The sequence below is a fragment of the Bufo gargarizans genome, chromosome 2 (genome assembly GCF_014858855.1).
Source record: "Bufo gargarizans isolate SCDJY-AF-19 chromosome 2, ASM1485885v1, whole genome shotgun sequence".
NCBI classification, from domain to species: Eukaryota; Metazoa; Chordata; class Amphibia; order Anura; family Bufonidae; genus Bufo; species Bufo gargarizans.
The window spans coordinates 199624501-199643697 of NC_058081.1; the positions used below are offsets into that span (position 1 = coordinate 199624501).

A 19197-nucleotide genomic window follows, 5' to 3' on the forward strand; every position below is an offset into this window, starting at 1 on the left:
GGAAAGTGAGACTTTGTGAGAAAAAAACAAAAAAAAAATCAATTTCCGCTAACTTATGCAAAAAAATAAAAATTCTATGAACTCGCCAGGCCCCTCATTGAATACCTTGGGGTGTCTTCTTTCCAAAGGTCACATGTGGGGTATTTATACTGCCCTGGCTTTTTAGGGGCCCTAAAGCATGAGAAGAAGTCTGGGATCCAAATGTCTAAAAATGCCCTCCTAAAAGGAATTTGGGCACCTTTGCGCATCTAGGCTGCAAAAAAGTGTCACACATGTGGTATCGCCGTACTCAGGAGAAGTTGGGGAATGTGTTTTGGGGTGTCATTTTACATATACCCATACTGGGTGAGAGAAATATCTTGGTCAAATGCCAACTTTGTATAAAAAAATGGGAAAAGTTGTCTTTTGCCAAGATATTTCTCTCACCCAGCATGGGTATATGTAAAATGACTCCCCAAAACACATTCCCCAACTTCTCCCGAGTACGGAGATACCAGATGTGTGACACTTTTTGCAGCCAAGGTGGGCAAAGGGGCACACTATTCCAAAGTGCACCTTTCGGATTTCGCAGGCCATTTTTTACACATTTTGATTGCAAGGTACTTCTCACACATTTGGGCCCCTAAATTGCCAGGGCAGTATAACTACGCCACAAGTGACCCCATTTTGGAAAGAAGACACCCCAAGGTATTCCGTGAGGGGCACGGCGAGTTCCTAGAATTTTTTATTTTTTGTCACAAGTTAGCGGAAAATGATGATTTTTCTTTTTTTTCCTTTTTTCCTTACAAAGTCTCATATTCCACTAACTTGCGACAAAAAATAAAAAATTCTAGGAACTCGCCATGCCCCTCACGGAATACCTTGGGTGTCTTCTTTCCAAAATGGGGTCACTTGTGGCGTAGTTATACTGCCCTGGCAATTTAGGGGCCCAAATGTGTGAGAAGTACCTTGCAATCAAAATGTGTAAAAAATGGCCTGCGAAATCCGAAAGGTGCACTTTGGAATATGTGCCCCTTTGCCCACCTTGGCATCAAAAAAGTGTCACACATCTGGTATCGCCGTACTCAGGAGAAGTTGGGGAATGTGTTTTGGGGTGTCATTTTACATATACCCATGCTGGGTGAGATAAATATCTTGGTCAAATGCCAACTTTGTATAAAAAAATGGGAAAAGTTGTCTTTTGCCAAGATATTTCTCTCACCCAGCATGGGTATATGTAAAATGACACCCCAAAACACATTCCCCAACTTCTCCTGAGTACGGCGATACCAGATGTGTGACACTTTTTTGATGCCAAGGTGGGCAAAGGGGCACATATTCCAAAGTGCACCTTTCGGATTTCACCGGTCATTTTTTACACATTTTGATTGCAAAGTTCTTCTCACACATATGGGCCCCTAAATTGCCAGGGCAGTATAACTACGCCACAAGTGACCCCATTTTGGAAAGAAGACACCCCAAGGTATTCCGTGAGGGGCATGGCGAGTTCCTAGAATTTTTTATTTTTTGTCGCAAGTTAGTGGAATATGAGACTTTGTAAGAAAACAAAAAAAAAATCATCATCATTTTCCGCTAACTTGTGACAAAAAATAAAAAGTTCTATGAACTCACTATGCCCATCAGCGAATACCTTAGGGTGTCTACTTTCCGAAATGGGGTCATTTGTGGGGTTTTTCTACTGTTTGGGCATTGTAGAACCTCAGGAATCATGACAGGTGCTCAGAAAATCAGAGCTGTTTCAAAAAGCGGAAATTCACATTTTTGTACCATAGTTTGTAAACGCTATAACTTTTACCCAAACCATTTTTTTTTTTTGCCCAAACATTTTTTTTTATCAAAGACATGTAGAACAATAAATTTGGCAAAAATTTATATATGGATGTAGTTTTTTTTGCAAAATTTTACAGCTGAAAGTGAAAAATGTCTTTTTTTTGCAAAAAAAATCGTTACATTTTGATTAATAACAAAAAAAGTAAAAATGTCAGCAGCAATAAAATACCACCAAATGAAAGCTCCATTAGTGAGAAGAAAAGGAGGTAAAATTCATTTGGGTGGTAAGTTGCATGACCGAGCGATAAACGGTGAAAGGAGTGTAGTGCCGAAGTGTAAAAAGTGCTCTGGTCATGAAGGGGGTTTCAGCTAGCGGGGCTGAAGTGGTTAAAGACGGATGCGTCTTCAAATGCTTTCAGTTCACTTGCGTTTTTCCGGATCCGGCGTGTAATTCCAGCAAGTGGAGTACACGCCGGATCCGGACAACGCAAGTGTGAAGAGGCCTAAAAATTTCAAGTTTAAAAGATGCCATACTGGGAAAGTCAAGGACAGGTAACTGAGAGAAAATACAACAATCTAGCTGAAAAACGATTACAATAAAATCCCAAGGTGACAGGTAGCTCTAATCACAGATCACCTCACCAAAATGAGATCTACATAGGGTCACATGTTACTCACATCGAACTGTAGAGGACAGATCTGTCAGTAGTGCAGCTTGTATGTATTCAGTTAAAAGACATAGAGGTTCAAGACCCCTTATTGACACTTTTTATAGGCCCGCGCAACAAAATTTTGTCGCACAGGTGTTTCTACGCTGTCCTCACCAAATGGGGATGGTCAGTTTTGGACTGGGGTACCTAGGGCCCACCAGTAAATTAATTTGGGGGCCCACTGTACAGCTACATGCAGATACTACCTGCTAACAAAGCGACAGGCAGCAAGAAGACCCTCAAGATGAATGATCATGGGGGTCTCTGCAACAACTTCGAGAAGGCGAGTCCGTGGGGAAAGAAATAAGCATGGACTGCTGGTGATGTGCTGCTGGTGTCACTTGAATGGGTCCGCGATCCCTCCGTTCCGCAAAAAGATAGAGCATGTTCTATCTTTTTGCGGTGCGGAGGCACGGAACGGAACACCAGGAAGCACTCCGTAATGCTTCTGTAGTGTTCCGTGCTCCCATTCCGCATCTCCTGATTTGCGGACCCATTGAAGTGAATGGGTCCGCATCAGTGATGAGGAATGCACATGGAACAGTGCCCATGTATTGCGGATCCGCAAATGCGGTCCGCAATACGGCAACGGGCAGCAAACGTTCGTGTGAACGAGCCCTTAATCAAATGTATAGGAAACACTTCTTGGCTAATTTGGCCAATATATGGTAGTGCACTTTTTTAGCTGTTGAAAAGCGTTTTCAATACATGGTGTTGCCACAAAATTAATTTTTTTTTACAATGGGACTCAATGGCTTAGTATAGAACTGTATTGTTTCCTTTTCAAAGGATCGCAAAGAACATAAACCCAGAATGTGGTGTGAACCAAGAATTGGTAGTCTGTAATTTGGAAAACTGGATGCAGAAAAATGAATAGGGCAATATTCACAAACAGGGGCTTTGTGGCAGCAGTCTAATGTTGCACTGCTGTGAATGGGATCTGACATGGGGCGGGTGGTTTTTAGGGTATGCTACAGTTTCCCTTAAAGGCACCTTTACATGCGACTATTTACCGGCTGATTATCGGGTACAAATGCTCGTTCCCGAAAATCCGCCCATGAGAATGTGCAGCAGATCAACTGAAGGACGAGAAAACGCTTGTTCATCGGGTGAATACATGGTTTATGGAGGCACGTAATGTAATTTTCACTCTATAAGGCCTCATGCATACGAATGTATTTTCTTTCAGAGTCCGTTCCGTTTTTTTTGCGGACTGTATACGGAACCATTCATTTTAATGGGTCCGCAAAAAAAAAAAAAAGTTACTCCATGTGCATTCCGTTTCCGTATGTCCGTTCCGCAAAAAAATAGAACATTTCCAATTATTGGAGGATGAGAGTGTTCTATTAGAGGCCAGCTGTTACGTTCCGCAAAATACATACGGCCGTGTGCATGAGGCCTAAGATGCATTGGGCCATTAGATGCACCTAGGGTTTAGAGGAGGAAAAAAATATTTTTCATCAGACCTGAATTCTCTGTGATTCTAAGATCGACAATCTCCTCTACCTGGGACCACAAATAATGGCTTTTACCAGCTGTCACTCAACTTTCCCAGTCTTTCATCAGATCTCAGATTAGGCCCACAATGTTAGGCCTCTTGCACATGACCATATGGCTTTTTCAGTATTTTGCGGTCCGCACAAAATACGGATGACGTCCGTGTGCATTCCGTTTTTTGTGGAATGGAACAGCTGGCCCCTGATAGAACAGTACTGTCCTTGTTCGTTATGCGGACAATAATAGGACATGCTCTATCTTTGAACGGAACGGATAAACTGAAATACGGAAACGGAAGGCATACGGAGTACCTTCAGTTTTTTTGCAGATCCATTGAAATGAATGGTTCCGTATACGGTCTGTATATGGAACGCAAAAAAAAAAAACTGAACATAAATGGAAAAAAAATGTTTGTGTGCAAGAAGCCTTAGGCCTCTTGCACACGAACATATGGCTTTTTCAGTATTTTGCGGTCTGCAAAAAATACAGATGATGTCCGTGTGCATTCCATTTTTTGCAGAATGGAACAGCTGGCCCCAGATAGAACAGTACTATCCTTGTATGTTATGTGGACAATAATAGGACATGTTCTATCTTTGAATGGAATGGAAAAACGGAAATACGTAAACGGAAGGCATGCGGAGTACCTTCCTTTTTTTGTGGATCCATTGAAATGAATGGTTCCGTATACGGTCCGTATATGGATAGCAAAAAATAGAACGGAAATGGAAAAAAATAAATGTTCGTGTGCAAGAGGCACTGTGGAATCGCTGTAATTGTACTGAGCTGGCAAATAAACCTAACATGTTTTTAAGTTACCTCACAGGGAACGCAATAAAAATGAGACCTATAACACTGGCTAAATTGCTCCCCTTCCCCCCCCCCCAATTCCACCACATTTGGAATCCTCCAGCAGGCTCCAGCCTATCAACCAACAACGAACAGCATGGGGAAGCTGCCTCTGATGTTGTGGTCATAACTGATCACGGCATCTGAGGTGTTAAATGCCTACAATTAGTGTTATTGCCGACTGCAGACATTAGCCCCTTGTGTCTGCTGTGTTAAGCCTCATTTACACGTCAGTGTTTGACAGACGCGGGCTGTATGTGTTCACCATGGACAGCACACGTCTCCATTCATTTTAATGTGTGTATTCACACATCAGTGTTTTAGCACGGATGCATGCTCTATTTTGTCTGTGTTCATGGATCCATCACGTCCACTATAGTCTATTGGTCATGGCCATTTGTGTTGCATCCGTGTTTCACGGATCATTAAGAAGTGATTCTTTGAAATAATTTTTCAGCTGTTCAGTGTCAGTGAAACAGACAGCAAAAAACAGACACACAGACCCAACATGGATCCTTCACGGACAGCTTCACCGATGCATCACTGACCACCTGCTCACGGATTTGACCACGGACGTGTGAATGAGGCTTTACACAATCAAAACTTGGCAGCTATGGCGTCCGCTCTGTAGTAGATCTTTAACCCCTTAAAGACCGGGCCTATGTCCATTTGTACATTTTTCCTCTCCATGTTCCAATAACCATAACTTATTTTTTTTCCCATTCACATAGTTATATGAGGGCTTACTTTTTGCGGGACAAAATGCATTTTTTAATGCCACCGTTTAATTTACCATGTCTTGTATTAGAAAACGGGAAAAAAATTATTTGTGTGGCAAAAATCGAAAAGAAAACAGAATTCCAGCAAGGTTTTGACATCACAGCGTTCACAATGTACTAAAAATGACCTGATGTCCTTATTCTGTGGCTAAATACAAATGCGCCATTACCAAACTTGAATAGTTTTTCTTTTGATTTACAACTTAAAAAAAAATAAAAATTTGGAAAAATCAAAATGTTATTTGCATCACCATATTTCGGTCTACAGAGCTGTATGAGGGCTTGTTTTTTGCACAACAAACTGTAGTTTTTATTGGTACTGTTTTTGTAATATGTAAGACTTTTTGATCACCGTTTTTTTCCGTTACAGCATTCAACACACACCATTTTTAAAAAATATTTTTATAGTTCACACTTTTTCGGATTGTGGTGATATCCAATGTTTATTTTTTTATTGTTTATATATTTTTTATATGTAAAACTGGGAAAGGGGAGTGATTTAAACTTTAAATATATTGGGTTTTTTTTTAAACATTTTTTTAAAATAACTATTAGCCCCCTTAAGGGCCTAGTACAAGGGATCTTTTAATCCCCTCTCCTATTCACCCTAAGGCATCATACTCACGAATGTGTGACATCCAATTGTCCGCACCTCAAAAAAGTAGTGCATTCACTACTTTTTTTGTGGTGCGGAGGCACGAACAGAAAACATATGGAAGCACTCCGTAGTGCTTCCGATCTGTGTCTCTAATCCACACCCCAATACGGACGGGCAACGGCCGTGTGCATGAGCCCTAATAGAGATCTATGAGGATGAATAGGATTTTTACACTCTCCATTCTGAGCTATGCCTTGTGCATAGCTCAGCATGGAGAATGCCATGACAGGCCTGGATCGGAAGGAAGAGGGAGCCTTCACTCACAGGTGCCGCGATTAGCAATGATTGCGGCACCTGAGGGGTTAAATGACTGGGGCGGCGAGATCGTCGCTTCCTGTCAGTGGCGGGTGCCAGCTGTATGATATAGCCAGCACCCGCCATGTATGGAGCAGGCCAGCTCTATACACACGCAGATGCATAACGCCATATATATACGGTGCTACGGGTTAAGGGGTTGAAGTGCAGACATCCACCATACATGTACAGTGGAAAGGGTTAAAATGTGGCAGTCCGGCACAAAAACTACTTCTGACCCTGAATGGAGTTGTTTTTCACCAACAATTACGCCTGTTTTCAGGTGTAATATTTTATTTTTTAAACTTAAAAAGTCACTTGTCCGTTGTTAATTACTCTCTCTACCTAATTAACAAAAACGCCTGTAGCAACAAAAAAAAAAAACAACAAAAAAAACTTGTGTGTCCTTTGTTTCATATTTCATACAGACTTTCGATTAACATCTGGTGCTGGTGTTTTTGCTGAAAAAGACACGGCAAAAACTACAACAAAAGAGAAAAAAATGGTAAAAAAAAACACGTGTGAAAGGACCTCAGGGGCCCATGATGCTGCTGGAATTTTTGCACTGACAGCACTCACATACACAGAACGACCGCCTCACAAACCCAGGCAGAAACTGTTGCCATGGGTGACGGAGCACTTCTCGCCACGTGACCGGAAGCAGGTGGTTGCCGGGAATTGAACATGGCGACGCCCATGTTTCTTCAGATATAGTTCAGGCGAAGCTGTGAGAAGGTATTACTTTTACGTTTCGGCGCTGGGATTTGTTGTATTGTGCAGCCTGGATCGGGAAGCTGTACGTGTCAGATGGGCACACCATAGACAGGTGACACGGGTATTCTGAGTGCACACCGGCATTGAATACTTGTACACGTCTATTTTCTTGTTGGTCCTTCGCAGTGCCCCATGGCTGGTGTGCTTGTTATAGGACTATTATATGGTTGAGCTCATTGGATGTCTTCTTTCCTGTGGCATGGTGTCCCATTCAATCAGACAGTGCTGATCATGGGCACACTGAGAACTAAAAGTGGCCCCATGTTGCAGGTGGGTCCAAATTGACATAATGCGGAGCAACATAATTAGGCACCCAACAGCTGTAGACAGGGACAACAGAAGTAGGCATTAGTGCAGACCAATATACTGCCCCAGCTGAACCAGCTACCACAGTGCAGCACAAAATACTGCCACAGCACAGTATTCAGCTGTATTGCTGTCCTGAGGACGTCGATACAGCTGAATTCAGGAGTAGTGTTGAGCGAACTTGTGTTTTAAGTTCAGCGTCTAAAGTTTGGGTTCGGGTTATCAAAGAATCGCATTATGGATTTCGCTACCACGGACCATAACGGAATTTAGAATCCATAACGCGATTCTTCGATAACCCAAACTTTAGACGCCGAACTTAAAACACAAGTTCGCTCAACTCTATTCAGGAGGGCACCTGTGTAAGAGGGAATCATCACTATGAACCCGACTGGTTGCCATGAGGAGAGCTTGGGTGGCCCTCCTAGGCATCGGCCCACCGGGAAATTTCCCTGTAGTGTATATGGCCAATCCGCTCCGGGTGCTGATACATTTGGCTCTTTGAAGCTTGCCCATCAGACCTGCTGAGGATAAAAGGGAAGGCATTGTCTATAACAACCAACCAGAGCCCAGCTTTATTTTTGTAATCTACACTGGAGAAATGTAAAGTGCACTGTGATTGGCTGTTATTGGCAACAAGTTCCCTGAGAGTATAACTGATTGCACATCCACTAGCTACTTTCACACTAGCGTTTTTGCTGGATCCGTCATGGATCAGCAGAAACGCATCTGTTCTGATAATACAACCGTCTGCATCCGTTATGAACTGATCCGGTTTTATTATCGTTAACATAGCCAAGACGGATTCGTCATGGACACCATTGAAAGTCAATGGGGGACGGATCCGTTTTCTCTTATCAGCGAAAACGGATCCGTCCCCAAGTGACATTGTGAGTCGTGACGGACCATTCTTGCTCCGCACACTACATCGCAGGACAGAAAAACGCTGCTTGGAGCGTTATTCTGTCCGCGATGGGAATGCAACCAAACTGAACAGAATGCATTCTGATGCACACAGTTTGTTCAGTTTTGTCCTCGTTGACAATGAATAGGGACAAATCGGAAGCGTTTTCCTCCGCTATTGAGATCCTATGATGAATCTCAATAGTGGAAAGGGAAAGCGCAGATGTGAAAGTAGCCTAAATACACATTAGGGTATGGCCAGATGGCAAATGTCTGAAATACCTCCACCTGCGGCAGCGATAACTGCACGATTTTGCTGTAAAATTATGCATCCAGGCCTGCCTTGTCCTCATGTGGCCATCTGCATTTTCTGGTAGAACCTTAAGGAGGACCTTTCACCGCTCCTGACATGCCTGTTTTAATAGCTTCCTGCACTCCCCATGTAATAACAACAGTTCTGGAGCATCTATTCTGATGACTCTATGTTCTGCCATTCCTTTATTATTTCTACCAGAAGTTATGAATGAATTGCTGTTAGTCTGCAGTAAGGGTACAGAGGGGAGGTAACCAGTTGGGGGGGGGGGGGGTGTACCTGCACAGTCTGACTCTATCCAGTCAGTGCTGCCATTGTCAGACTGTGCAAGTACACACCCCCCAAATGGTAACACCCCTCTGTACCCGTACTGCAGACAGCTAGCCAGTCTTTAAAGATCATTTTATTGCAGTTATCTGCTTATCTATCTTTCATTCTAATCCTGAGTGTAATGATATCAGCTCTGTGTACAGATAACACAGGATCCACCACTAACAATAGGTGATTGTCAGAGCTTATCTCTTCTTCTGACCTCTGCACAGATCACAAAACATGTCTAGATAAGGCTCCATTCACACATCCACAATTCCATTCCGCATTTTGCGTAACGGAATTGAGGACCCACACATTTCTATGGGGCTGCACTTTGTGCGGCCCTGATTCAGAATTGTGGACCTGCACTTCCGGGACTGCAATTCCGATCCTGAAAAAAATAGAACATGTCCTATTCTTGTCTGCAATAGCGGACAAGAATAGGCATATTCTCTTAGTGCCGGCAAGATGCAGAACACACATTGCCGCTGTCCGTTTTTTGCGGATCTGCAAAACACACATGGATGTGTGAATGGAGCCTAACTCTCCCATAGAAGTCAATGAAGTCTCCTCCTGACCATATGTGTCTATGGCCCTTGGGGCCGCCGTAAAGCAATTTTTTTTAATGCTTTGTAAATGCTGTTAAGAACAGCTCAGACAAGATGGCCGCCCCCCAAAATCATGCTCAGGAAATAGAAGAAATAAATCTGCAATCAGAAAATAAAATCAGATTAACAAGCAGATTATAAAAAAGGAGATGTGTTACTATCTGGTTTTAACTGGCAGATAAAAAATTATTTTTTCATATGTTTCCTTTAAAGGGGTTTTCTGAGATTTCTTTTAACCGGTGACCCTCTGGATAGGTCATCAGGATTGGGGGTCTGACACCTGGGACCTAGGCCGATCAGCTGTTTGGGAAGGCACTGGCGCTTGCAGTAGTGTTTCGGCTCTCGTGGTATAGCAGCTCAGTCCCATTCACTTCATATGTGCCTAGGCCATGTGACCAATGAATGTGACGTCACATGGCCGAGGCTAAGCTGCAAGAAGGCTGTGGCGCTACTAGGAGCACCGCAGCCTTTTCAAATAGCTGATCAGTGGGGGTCCCAGGTGTCTGGCCCTCACCAGTCAGAAACTAATGAACAATCCATAGGACATGTCATCAATAAATAAAAAAATCTCAGAAAATCCATTTAAGGCCACAGCACGGATTTCGGTGTGTTTCTGCACCAAATCCGCATGTGTTACTTTGGAATTTGATGCAGATTTCACCCTTCCAATGAAAAAGGTGAAACTCCTACAAAAGAACCACACAAACAAGTGACATGCTGCAGATTTCAAAATCCGCATGACAGGTCAGTTTTTTCACATGGAAGAAAAAAAGCTAAGTGTAGATGAGATTTGTCTAATCTCATAGACTTTGCTGGTACTGTATTCCACTGTGAGACTCCACACAGAAAACCTGCACCAAAGGGGCATAAAAACACATAAATCCGCACTTTATTGTGATTTTATGCGTTTTTTGTTGCAGATTTTGTTTGATTTCTGTAGGCTTTCCTCTTTGTATGTCACTACTGGTTTTGGCTCACAATAACTGATCGAAATAACTGACCAAGTAACTGAAGTGTCAACTCAGCCTAGGGGCTCATGCACACCACCGTATGTATTTTGCGCTCCGCAAAAACCGGAATTAGACTTGCCAGTAATTCAGTTTCAATGAAATCACCATGACGGCCACACAGGAGATTGACCCATGACCTCTGTGGGGCAGGAAACAGAGAAGAGGTTAAAATGCCCCCTCCCACCACCACACCTCAGTGTTTCAAAGATATCAAGTGCCAGAACAAAAATTATTAGTATTTCCCAGTATTCCTTCATACCAGGAGAAATAAAGGTAAAACTTCATAAAAAAGGGAGAGGGAATATACGGGCCGTCATGGTGATTTCATGGAAACTGAATTACCGGTAAGTCTTAATTCCGGTTTTCCCATATCACCATGACGGCCACACAGGAGAGTTATACAATTACTTCTTATACGGGGGGCAACTGCCTGAAGAACCTTCTGACCAAAGTAGAGGCCAGAAGTTCCAGATAAATCCAAGCGGTAATGTCTCACAAATGTGTGAATGCTAGACCAGGAGGCCGCCCTGCATATATCGTCCAGGGAAGCCCCTGCTCTTTCAGCAAAAGTAGTGGAGACAGCTCTGGTAGAAAGATAGCCTAGGCTATTGAACTAAGTACTTTTGAATAACCCAGGGTCACTTTTAGGGTCTAAGTTTTTTTTGGATTGAATTCCGTATTTAGCAGAATGGAACAGCTGGCCCCTAATAGAACAGTCCTATCCTTGTCTGTAATAATAGGACATGTTCTATTTTTTTGCATAACAGATACAGAGTAACTTCCGCATTTTTTTTTTTTTTTTGGGGGACCCATTGAAATGAATGGTTCTGCATATGGTCCGCAAAAAAAACGGAACAGACACGGAAAGAAAATACGGTCGTGTGCATGAGCCCTAAGCCTGTAAGCTCTGCACACAAAAAAAACGACACTGAGCCGTTCACTGGAGACATTAACAAAAAGTATGTTCAGGTTTGAGATAGATGATTTGTACACCTCGGCTGTACGGCCTAAACATGATGTACATAGAACCTGACTGTTGGCCATCTTCTGTGCTCTGATAGCTTGATGTGTTTATTCCAGCAGGCTGGTTCCAACAATGCCACTTGTTGTGATGTGCGGATTCCCTTGCAGCGGAAAGAGTCGTAGAGCATTAGAGCTGAAGGAACACTTGGAGCAGAAGGGAAGAAAAGTTTACATTGTTGGAGACCGTGGTCTAGGAGTAGATAATAATTCTGTGTATGCAGGTGAGCAGGCTTCTTAAATACTAGAAGTTATGTTGTTCCAGGATGATTGGCATGTTAAAGGGTTTGTCCAGGTTCAGGGCCGAACCCAGATATAAACTATTCTTTAACTACATAAAGCCTCATGCACACAACAGTGTTTTTTCACTGTCAGTGATTTGGCTTCAGTGGTCCGTGTCTGATTTTTGCTTCAGTTGTTTCCTTGTGGCTTCCTTTTTTTTGTCTGACAGGGGAAATGAAAAGTGTAATTTTATTGCACCAAGGTCTTGTAGGAAAAAACGGAAACCGACACGGATGACATACCAGTTGTGCATCAGTTTTTTTTTTTTTACGGACCCATTGACTTGAATGGGTTCGTCCTCCATTTTCCACTGACAAGAATAGCACAGGTTTATTTTTTTGACTGACTGGAATCACGGACGCGGAGAAAAAACTGAGGACTATCAGTTTTTTTTCACAGCTCCATAGAAATGAATGGGACCTCCACTAAACTGTGAAAAATGACGGAATGGACGCGGATGCACACAATGGTCGTGTGCATGAGGCCTAAAAGTGGAGCATCGGAGCATTTACTTGCTCTGATGGTCCCCCTTGCCTTGCACTGTATCACGCAGCACAAGGTCTGTTTACTGTTGGTGACTTACCAGGCTTCTCTTCAATATGCTAGGTGGAGACTTATTTAAATAATTTTTCCTTTTTCCTAATTTTTCAATAATACATGGGGCTTTTTATGCCATTTTTAATATTATTATTTTTTTTTTATCTGAGAAAAGGTAAAAAAAAAAAGCCTTCTGACATGCACTAGAGAGTTAATCTGGGTTTTCTAAGACCCAGAGACTCGTGCAGTCCCAAGAGACTAATTGCTAGGACTGCAGATGGAAGCAGCATTGCCGCTGACTGGTCAGTATACAAGCACTTACTGAGAGCTGTATATACAGCATTGTGAAAGGCAGAGACTGTAAATAACGGTCTCTGCCTTCTCAATATGGATCCCAGCTGTCACTCCCAGTAAGAGCATTCAGAACCATCCTTGCAGAGTTAAATATGGAAGGCCCTCACTCTGGAGAAACAAGAAACACTCTGGGTTTTTTATTTTTATTTAGCATATATTACTAACTGACCAGCAGTATTCTAGCAGTGTACTTTGTTTCACCCTAAGGGCTCATGCACACGACCGTATGTATTTTGCGGTCCGCAAAAAATACGGATGGCGTCCATGTGCATTCCATATTTTGCGGAACAGAACAGCTGGCCCCTGATAGAACAGTACTATCCTTGTCCGTAATGTGGACAATAATAGGACATGTTCTATATTTCTGCAGAATGGAAATACGGAAATGGAATGCACACGGAGTAACTTCTGTATTTTTTTGCGGACCCATTGAAATGAATGGTTCCGTATACAGTCCGCAAAAAAACAAAACGAAATGGACACGGTAGGAATATACGTGCATGAGCCCTAACTCAGTTACATCCATACGTTTTGAACTTTTTCATCATGGGAACCTGGTCATGTGATCTCAAGTCTGACCAGCAGCCCAGAGCTTGCCCTAATGTGTAAACAGGGACTCAGTCTTTCTAATTACTTCCTGTGAACGCCCTGAAATCCCTCCTGGCAGCATTCAGGCCTCTTCCCCCCACACTCCTCTATATATCTCTGTATTCTGTAGAAGATATAATGTCTCCCCTATCTAAAGAATCAGGAGTGCAGATATATAATAGGTGAGTGTATACAGTGATTAGTTGCAGTTATATAGTATACTCCTAACTTACTCGTCCTGTCTATGCCATCTGTATGTGCTGACTATCCAGTGTAGTTCTATGATATGTAGCTTCACACTAGTCTCCCTGCCTTCTGCATGTAAGAGTTGACAGGGCGTTGTTCAGTTTTTTTTCCGAGCGAGTGCTAAGCGTTTTAATGTGTTTTGCACGCGAGTGATAACAAACTGAATGTTGGTACCCAGACCCGAACCCCACTGAAGTTCGGGTTTGGGTTCGGTGTTCTATAGATTTTATTATTTTCCATTATAACATGACCATTGAGGGTTAAAAAATAATTTAAAAAAATTATTCACCTCATCCACTTGATCGCGTAGCTGTTATCGTCTTCTTTCTTCTTCTTCTTGCAGAACCTGCAAAAGTATCTTCACTGACGTCATTGCGCTCACCTATAGAGTTTATGAGAGCAGCCATGTGGTGAGCGCAGTGACGTCATCGCAGGTCCTGCTGAATGAACATAGAAGAACCTTCTATCTTCATTCAGCAGGACCTGCGCTGAAGTTACCGCCCTCACCACGTCAAATGGACTTTAAAGGGGTCCCGGGGCTCATCCCTATTTATTCACATCATCTCCTTAGCAACCATCCGTGAAAATCTTGCTAGCGTATGCAATGCGATTTTCACGCAGCCCCATTTACTACTATAGAACATGCTGCGATTTTCACGCAACGCACAAGTGATGCGTGAGAAACATTGCTCATGTACACAACCCCATTGAAATGAATGGGTCAGGTTTCAGTGCGGGTGCAATGGGTTCACCTCACGCATTGCACCCGCTCAAACAACTCGCCCGTCTGAAAGGGGCCTAACCCTGGTTTCACACCTAAGCATTTCGCAAACGCGCGTTTTTATGCGCGATTTTGTCGCGCGTTTTTATGCGCAACGCACAAGTGATGATTGTGAGAAACATGCTCATGTAAACAAACCCCATTGAAAGAATGGGTCAGGATTCGGTGAGGCGTGCAATGCGTTCACCTCACGCACATTGCACCGATCAAAAAACTCACCGTTGAAGGGGCCCTAAGAGTGTTTTACATTGGGACAAGTTTCATGGTAAGACCTGCTTACTGTATGAGGCTCTGGATGTTTTGTGGTAGTGGTACTATAAAGTTTTTAAAGGGGTAATCTTATTAAACGTTATGTTTTAAGAGTCTAATCCTTGCTGTTTTCTTGTATGAAAGTGTGGGACATTCGTAAAGCTTATCTCTTTGGGGGACTTGGCATATCTAGGCATAACATATACAGTCTATTGATGTCGGTGAGAACTCCATAATGCTTTATTTTCCCCTGTGGAGGTGCTATATGAAAATGTAACAATTGGGCCTCTATCACACAAGAGACACAGATTGTGTCAGAATCTGTTCAGTGATGGTTTTGCACGTAAGTGCAGTCACTTTTTTCTGAAGAATAACCATCTACATCTCCTAGCAGCCATCAGTAAAAAATGCATTACATCCAGATGCCTTCAATTTTTTTTTCGGAAGCCCCATTAACTTCTATGGAGATACAGCTGCGTGAAAAACATATAGAACATGCAGCGATTATTATTTTTATTTTTTTTCCCCATGACGGCACCCATGCGACTAGGACCTCCAATCTAGGACAGGAAACCTGAAGAGATAAAATGGTTCACACCCCCACCACACCTCAGTTCAGGTTTCCTGTCCTCCGGATAGGAGGTACCTGAGGAGCTCTTGCTCCTTTCTTACTTGGTTCTCACCTCTGGGGAAGGTCTGAGTCTACAATATCGTAATGGGACCTATCCCTGGCGGCGTAAGTCTCTTTGGGAGCCATTGCCTAAGTCTGCCCTGCTTCCTGCCTCTTCCCAAGCCTCATTAGGGAGCCGCTGTGGCTGTGTTCAGGCAGCTCCCAGTCCATAGTGGTGCGGTGGCAGTCGTCCCGCTTCCAAAATGGCGGCGCGCGCTTCTGATGCGCTCTACACATGCGGTCATTCCTGGCGGCGCTGGCAGGAAGGGGGAGGGCACCTTCTTACATGGATTAGGCGTATTTGGGCCTAGAGTTAAAAATAGCCGAGGCGCGTTACAAGTTGGCAACAGGAGGTCTGCACACAGTGCTGCGCAGAATCTGGAGTTTTCCAGTTATCAGAGTCCATGTAAGACGCTACTATAGTGGTGATCCTGAAGCCAGCTAAAGACCCTTTGGAGTGTGGGTCATATAGAACAATCTCGCTTCTGAACTTAGATTATAAAATACTTACGAGGCTACTGGCTACCAGATTAAACAAGGTAATTGCCACTATAGTACATAAAGATCAGTCAGGATTTATACCGGGTAGATCGACATCTGATTACATTAGGAGAGCGCAGGCCATTGCGCAGATAGGTAGGGCTAGAGATAAGCACTGGGCCCTGGCATCGCTGGATACAGCCAAGGCTTTCGATTCAGTGGAGTGGACGTATTTAATAGAAGTGTCACAGAGCTTTGGCTTCGGCCCCAAGTTTATCAAATGGATAGCGATACTATATCTACTTCCTAAAGCAAACATATTAGTGAATGGGTCTCAGTCAGAGTCTTTTGAGCTTCACAGAGGCACTAGGCAAGGGTGCCCCCTGTCGCCGCTATTATTCGCTGTAGCGATAGAACATCTCGCCCTTAGAATTAGGCAGGATCAGGCCTTTATAGGTGTTGGCATAGGGCAGTTATAGGCAAACTGCGGCTCTCCAGCTGTTGCAGAACTACAACTCCCAACATGCAAAGACTGCCTACAGCTTTCAGCCTACAGCAGGGCATGGCGGGAGTTGTTTTTTTGCAACAGCTGGAGAGCCGCAGTTTGCCTATCACTGGCATAGGGGATAGAATAGATAAAGTGGGATTATATGCCCTTTGTCTTTGGTGAAAAAAAATTATGGAACCTTCAAAGTTATTTTAATCTGAAGAATTAAACAAATCCCTAGTCTACAAGAAATTTCGCATGGAGATGAATAAATTCTACTGTGAGTCTCCTCTTCCAGGATTGCTGGATGGCAAGCCTGGATCTGGAAGATGCTTATTATCATGTTTCAATCCATTCTTCCTCCCAAAAGTTTTTAAAAACAGCAGTCTGGGTTCAGGGGAAGTTGATGCATCTCCAATACAGGGCACTTCCCTTCGGGCTATCTCAGGCTCCAAGAGTCTTCACCAAAGTGGTAGTAGAATTAGCAGCTATTGTGTGTCAGGAATTACTCTGGTGCCCTATCTGGATGATTTCTTAATAGTCTCTCAGTCAAAAGAGGGGCTAGAAAAAGATACAGAGTTAGTCTGCTCCACTTTATAGAACTTGGATGGATAATAAATTGGAAAAAATCTAATTTGATTCCTTCTCAAGTTTGCGTTTTTTGGGGGAATTCAGTTAGACTCCTGTCTGCAAAGGAGTTTTTTTTACCATTCCAAGAAGAGAGTCGATCAGGGAACAAGTATGGTCAGTCTTCCTTTCTTATCAGTGTTCTTTCAGGGAGGCGATAGCGGTGCTCCGGCAGATGACATCAGCGATTCCAGCAGTACCTTATGCATAGATCTACTCCAGAGATCTTCAAGCGGACATCATAAGATCGTGGGATGGCTCCCCTTGTTCCTTGGATCAAAATTTCTACTTTTCTTCAAAGACAAGACTCTCCCTGTTGTGGTGGACTGTGCCAGAAAATCTATCAGTAGGAGCTCCATGGACATTTGCAGACCAGACTATAATTACCACAGATGCCAACCCTTGGGGTTGGGGAGCCCACTCCCAGCACCGGTACTGGCTAGAGAGGTGGGATTTGAGTGCGAGGAAAGCATCCTCCAACTTCAAAGAATTAAAAACAGTAGAGATGGCACTGAAGTTGGCTCTTCCGGAAATAAAAAAACAGGAAATTTAACAGCGGTGGCCTACATAAACCATCAAGGAGGAACGAGGGTCTCTTCCCATTTACATCTAAGCCAGGAGATATTTTATATAGCAGAAGAAAGCACCCGTTGAAATGGATGGGTCAGGATTGAGTCTGGATGAGGATTGAGTCTGGATGCTATGCATTCGTTAAACGCATCACATACGAATGTAAAACTCGCTCTTGTGAAAGAGGCCAGGTTCCTGTATAATGTACGAATAATTATTAGGAGTCACAGCAGTGTTGGGGATCAAGACTGTACTAGAAGGTTATAGTATGCCTTGTGCTTTTTAATATAAACCTTTTTAGAGCCCGTTATCTGCCGATAACATTGTGCTTTCATGGCGATTCTAGAACATTTCTTTGTTGTATTTGTGCTCTTGTTACTGGAGGTGGGATCCTGTGCTAGGTCCACTCCCTAATGGCAGATAGAGATATATTTTAGGAATAAAGCTGTCAAGTCTATTCAGGTTCACTGCTCTGCTCATTGGTTCATGGTGCTGGCTATGATGTCACCAGGGGCTCAGATCTGACAGATGACTCGGGGTCTTAAAAACATTGTGAACTAAGTATCCTGACCTATACAGCGGCGCCCAGGGATCTCACTGCACTTACTATTATCCCTGGGCGCCGCTTTGTTCTCCCGTTATGTCCTCCGGTATCTTCGCTCAGTAGGTTATCGAAGGCGGAGTCTGCCCTTGTTCTGCTGGGCGTCTCCTCCTCCTAGGCTGTAGCGCTGGCCAATCGCAGCGCACAGCTCACAGCCTGGGAGTTTTTTTTTCTCCCAGGCTGTGAGCTGTGCGCTGCGATTGGCCAGCACTACAGCCTAGGAGGAGGAGACGCCCAGCAGAACAAGGGCAGACTCCGCCTACTATAACCTACTGAGCGAAGATACCGGAGGACATAACGGGAGACCGGAGTGGCGCCCAGGGATAATAGTAAGTGCAGTGAGATCCCTGGGCACCGCTGTATATGTCAGGAAATCACCAAATAAGACCACCTCCTTGACTTCAAGCATAGAATAAGAACAGATTTAAATGTATAAGGGTACTTTCACACTAGTGTTTTTTCTTTTCCGGCATTGAGTTCCGTCCTAGGGGCTCAATACGGAAAAAACTGATCAGTTTTATCCTAATGCATTGTGAATGGAGAGCAATCTGTTCAGTATGCATCAGGATGTCTTCAGTTCAGTCACTGTACGGTTTTTGGACAGAGAAAATACTGCAGCATGCCAGTGTTCTGGAAAAACGGATCTGGCATGCACAGACCATTTTAAAAATGTGAAAAAGATAAATACCAGATGCGTTTTTCCGGATGACAACCGGTATCCGTTTGCATACAGATTGCTGCCAGGCAGTTCCGGCGACGCTAGTGTGAACCATTTCCCATAAACTGTATATTAATCTGCTATAAAATATAAAAATATAGTTATATACTAATCATTCTAAAGAGTATCGGGGGATGAGTTCAGTAAAGCAATGTGTCTTTGCTGCAAAGCTATCTTGAATAGTCAACACGGGGAGATCCAATG

At 43.4% G+C, this 19197-nt stretch overlaps 1 protein-coding gene across 5 annotated transcripts in view; it reads left to right on the forward strand.

Moving 5' to 3' along the window:
• The first annotated feature begins 7193 nt into the window (after nt 1-7193).
• The window catches only part of KTI12 (KTI12 chromatin associated homolog), a 68153-nt gene continuing 56149 nt past the window's right edge, over nt 7194-19197 (forward strand). Inside the window, exons 1-2 of one of the 5 annotated variants that reach the window (XM_044283389.1) lie at nt 7194-7292; nt 11864-12027. In XM_044283389.1, coding sequence (XP_044139324.1) covers nt 11880-12027 — 148 coding nt within the window. In that variant the 5' untranslated portion in view covers nt 7194-7292; nt 11864-11879. The other 4 variants (XM_044283390.1, XM_044283392.1, XM_044283388.1 and 1 more) reach the window with 4 other exon arrangements.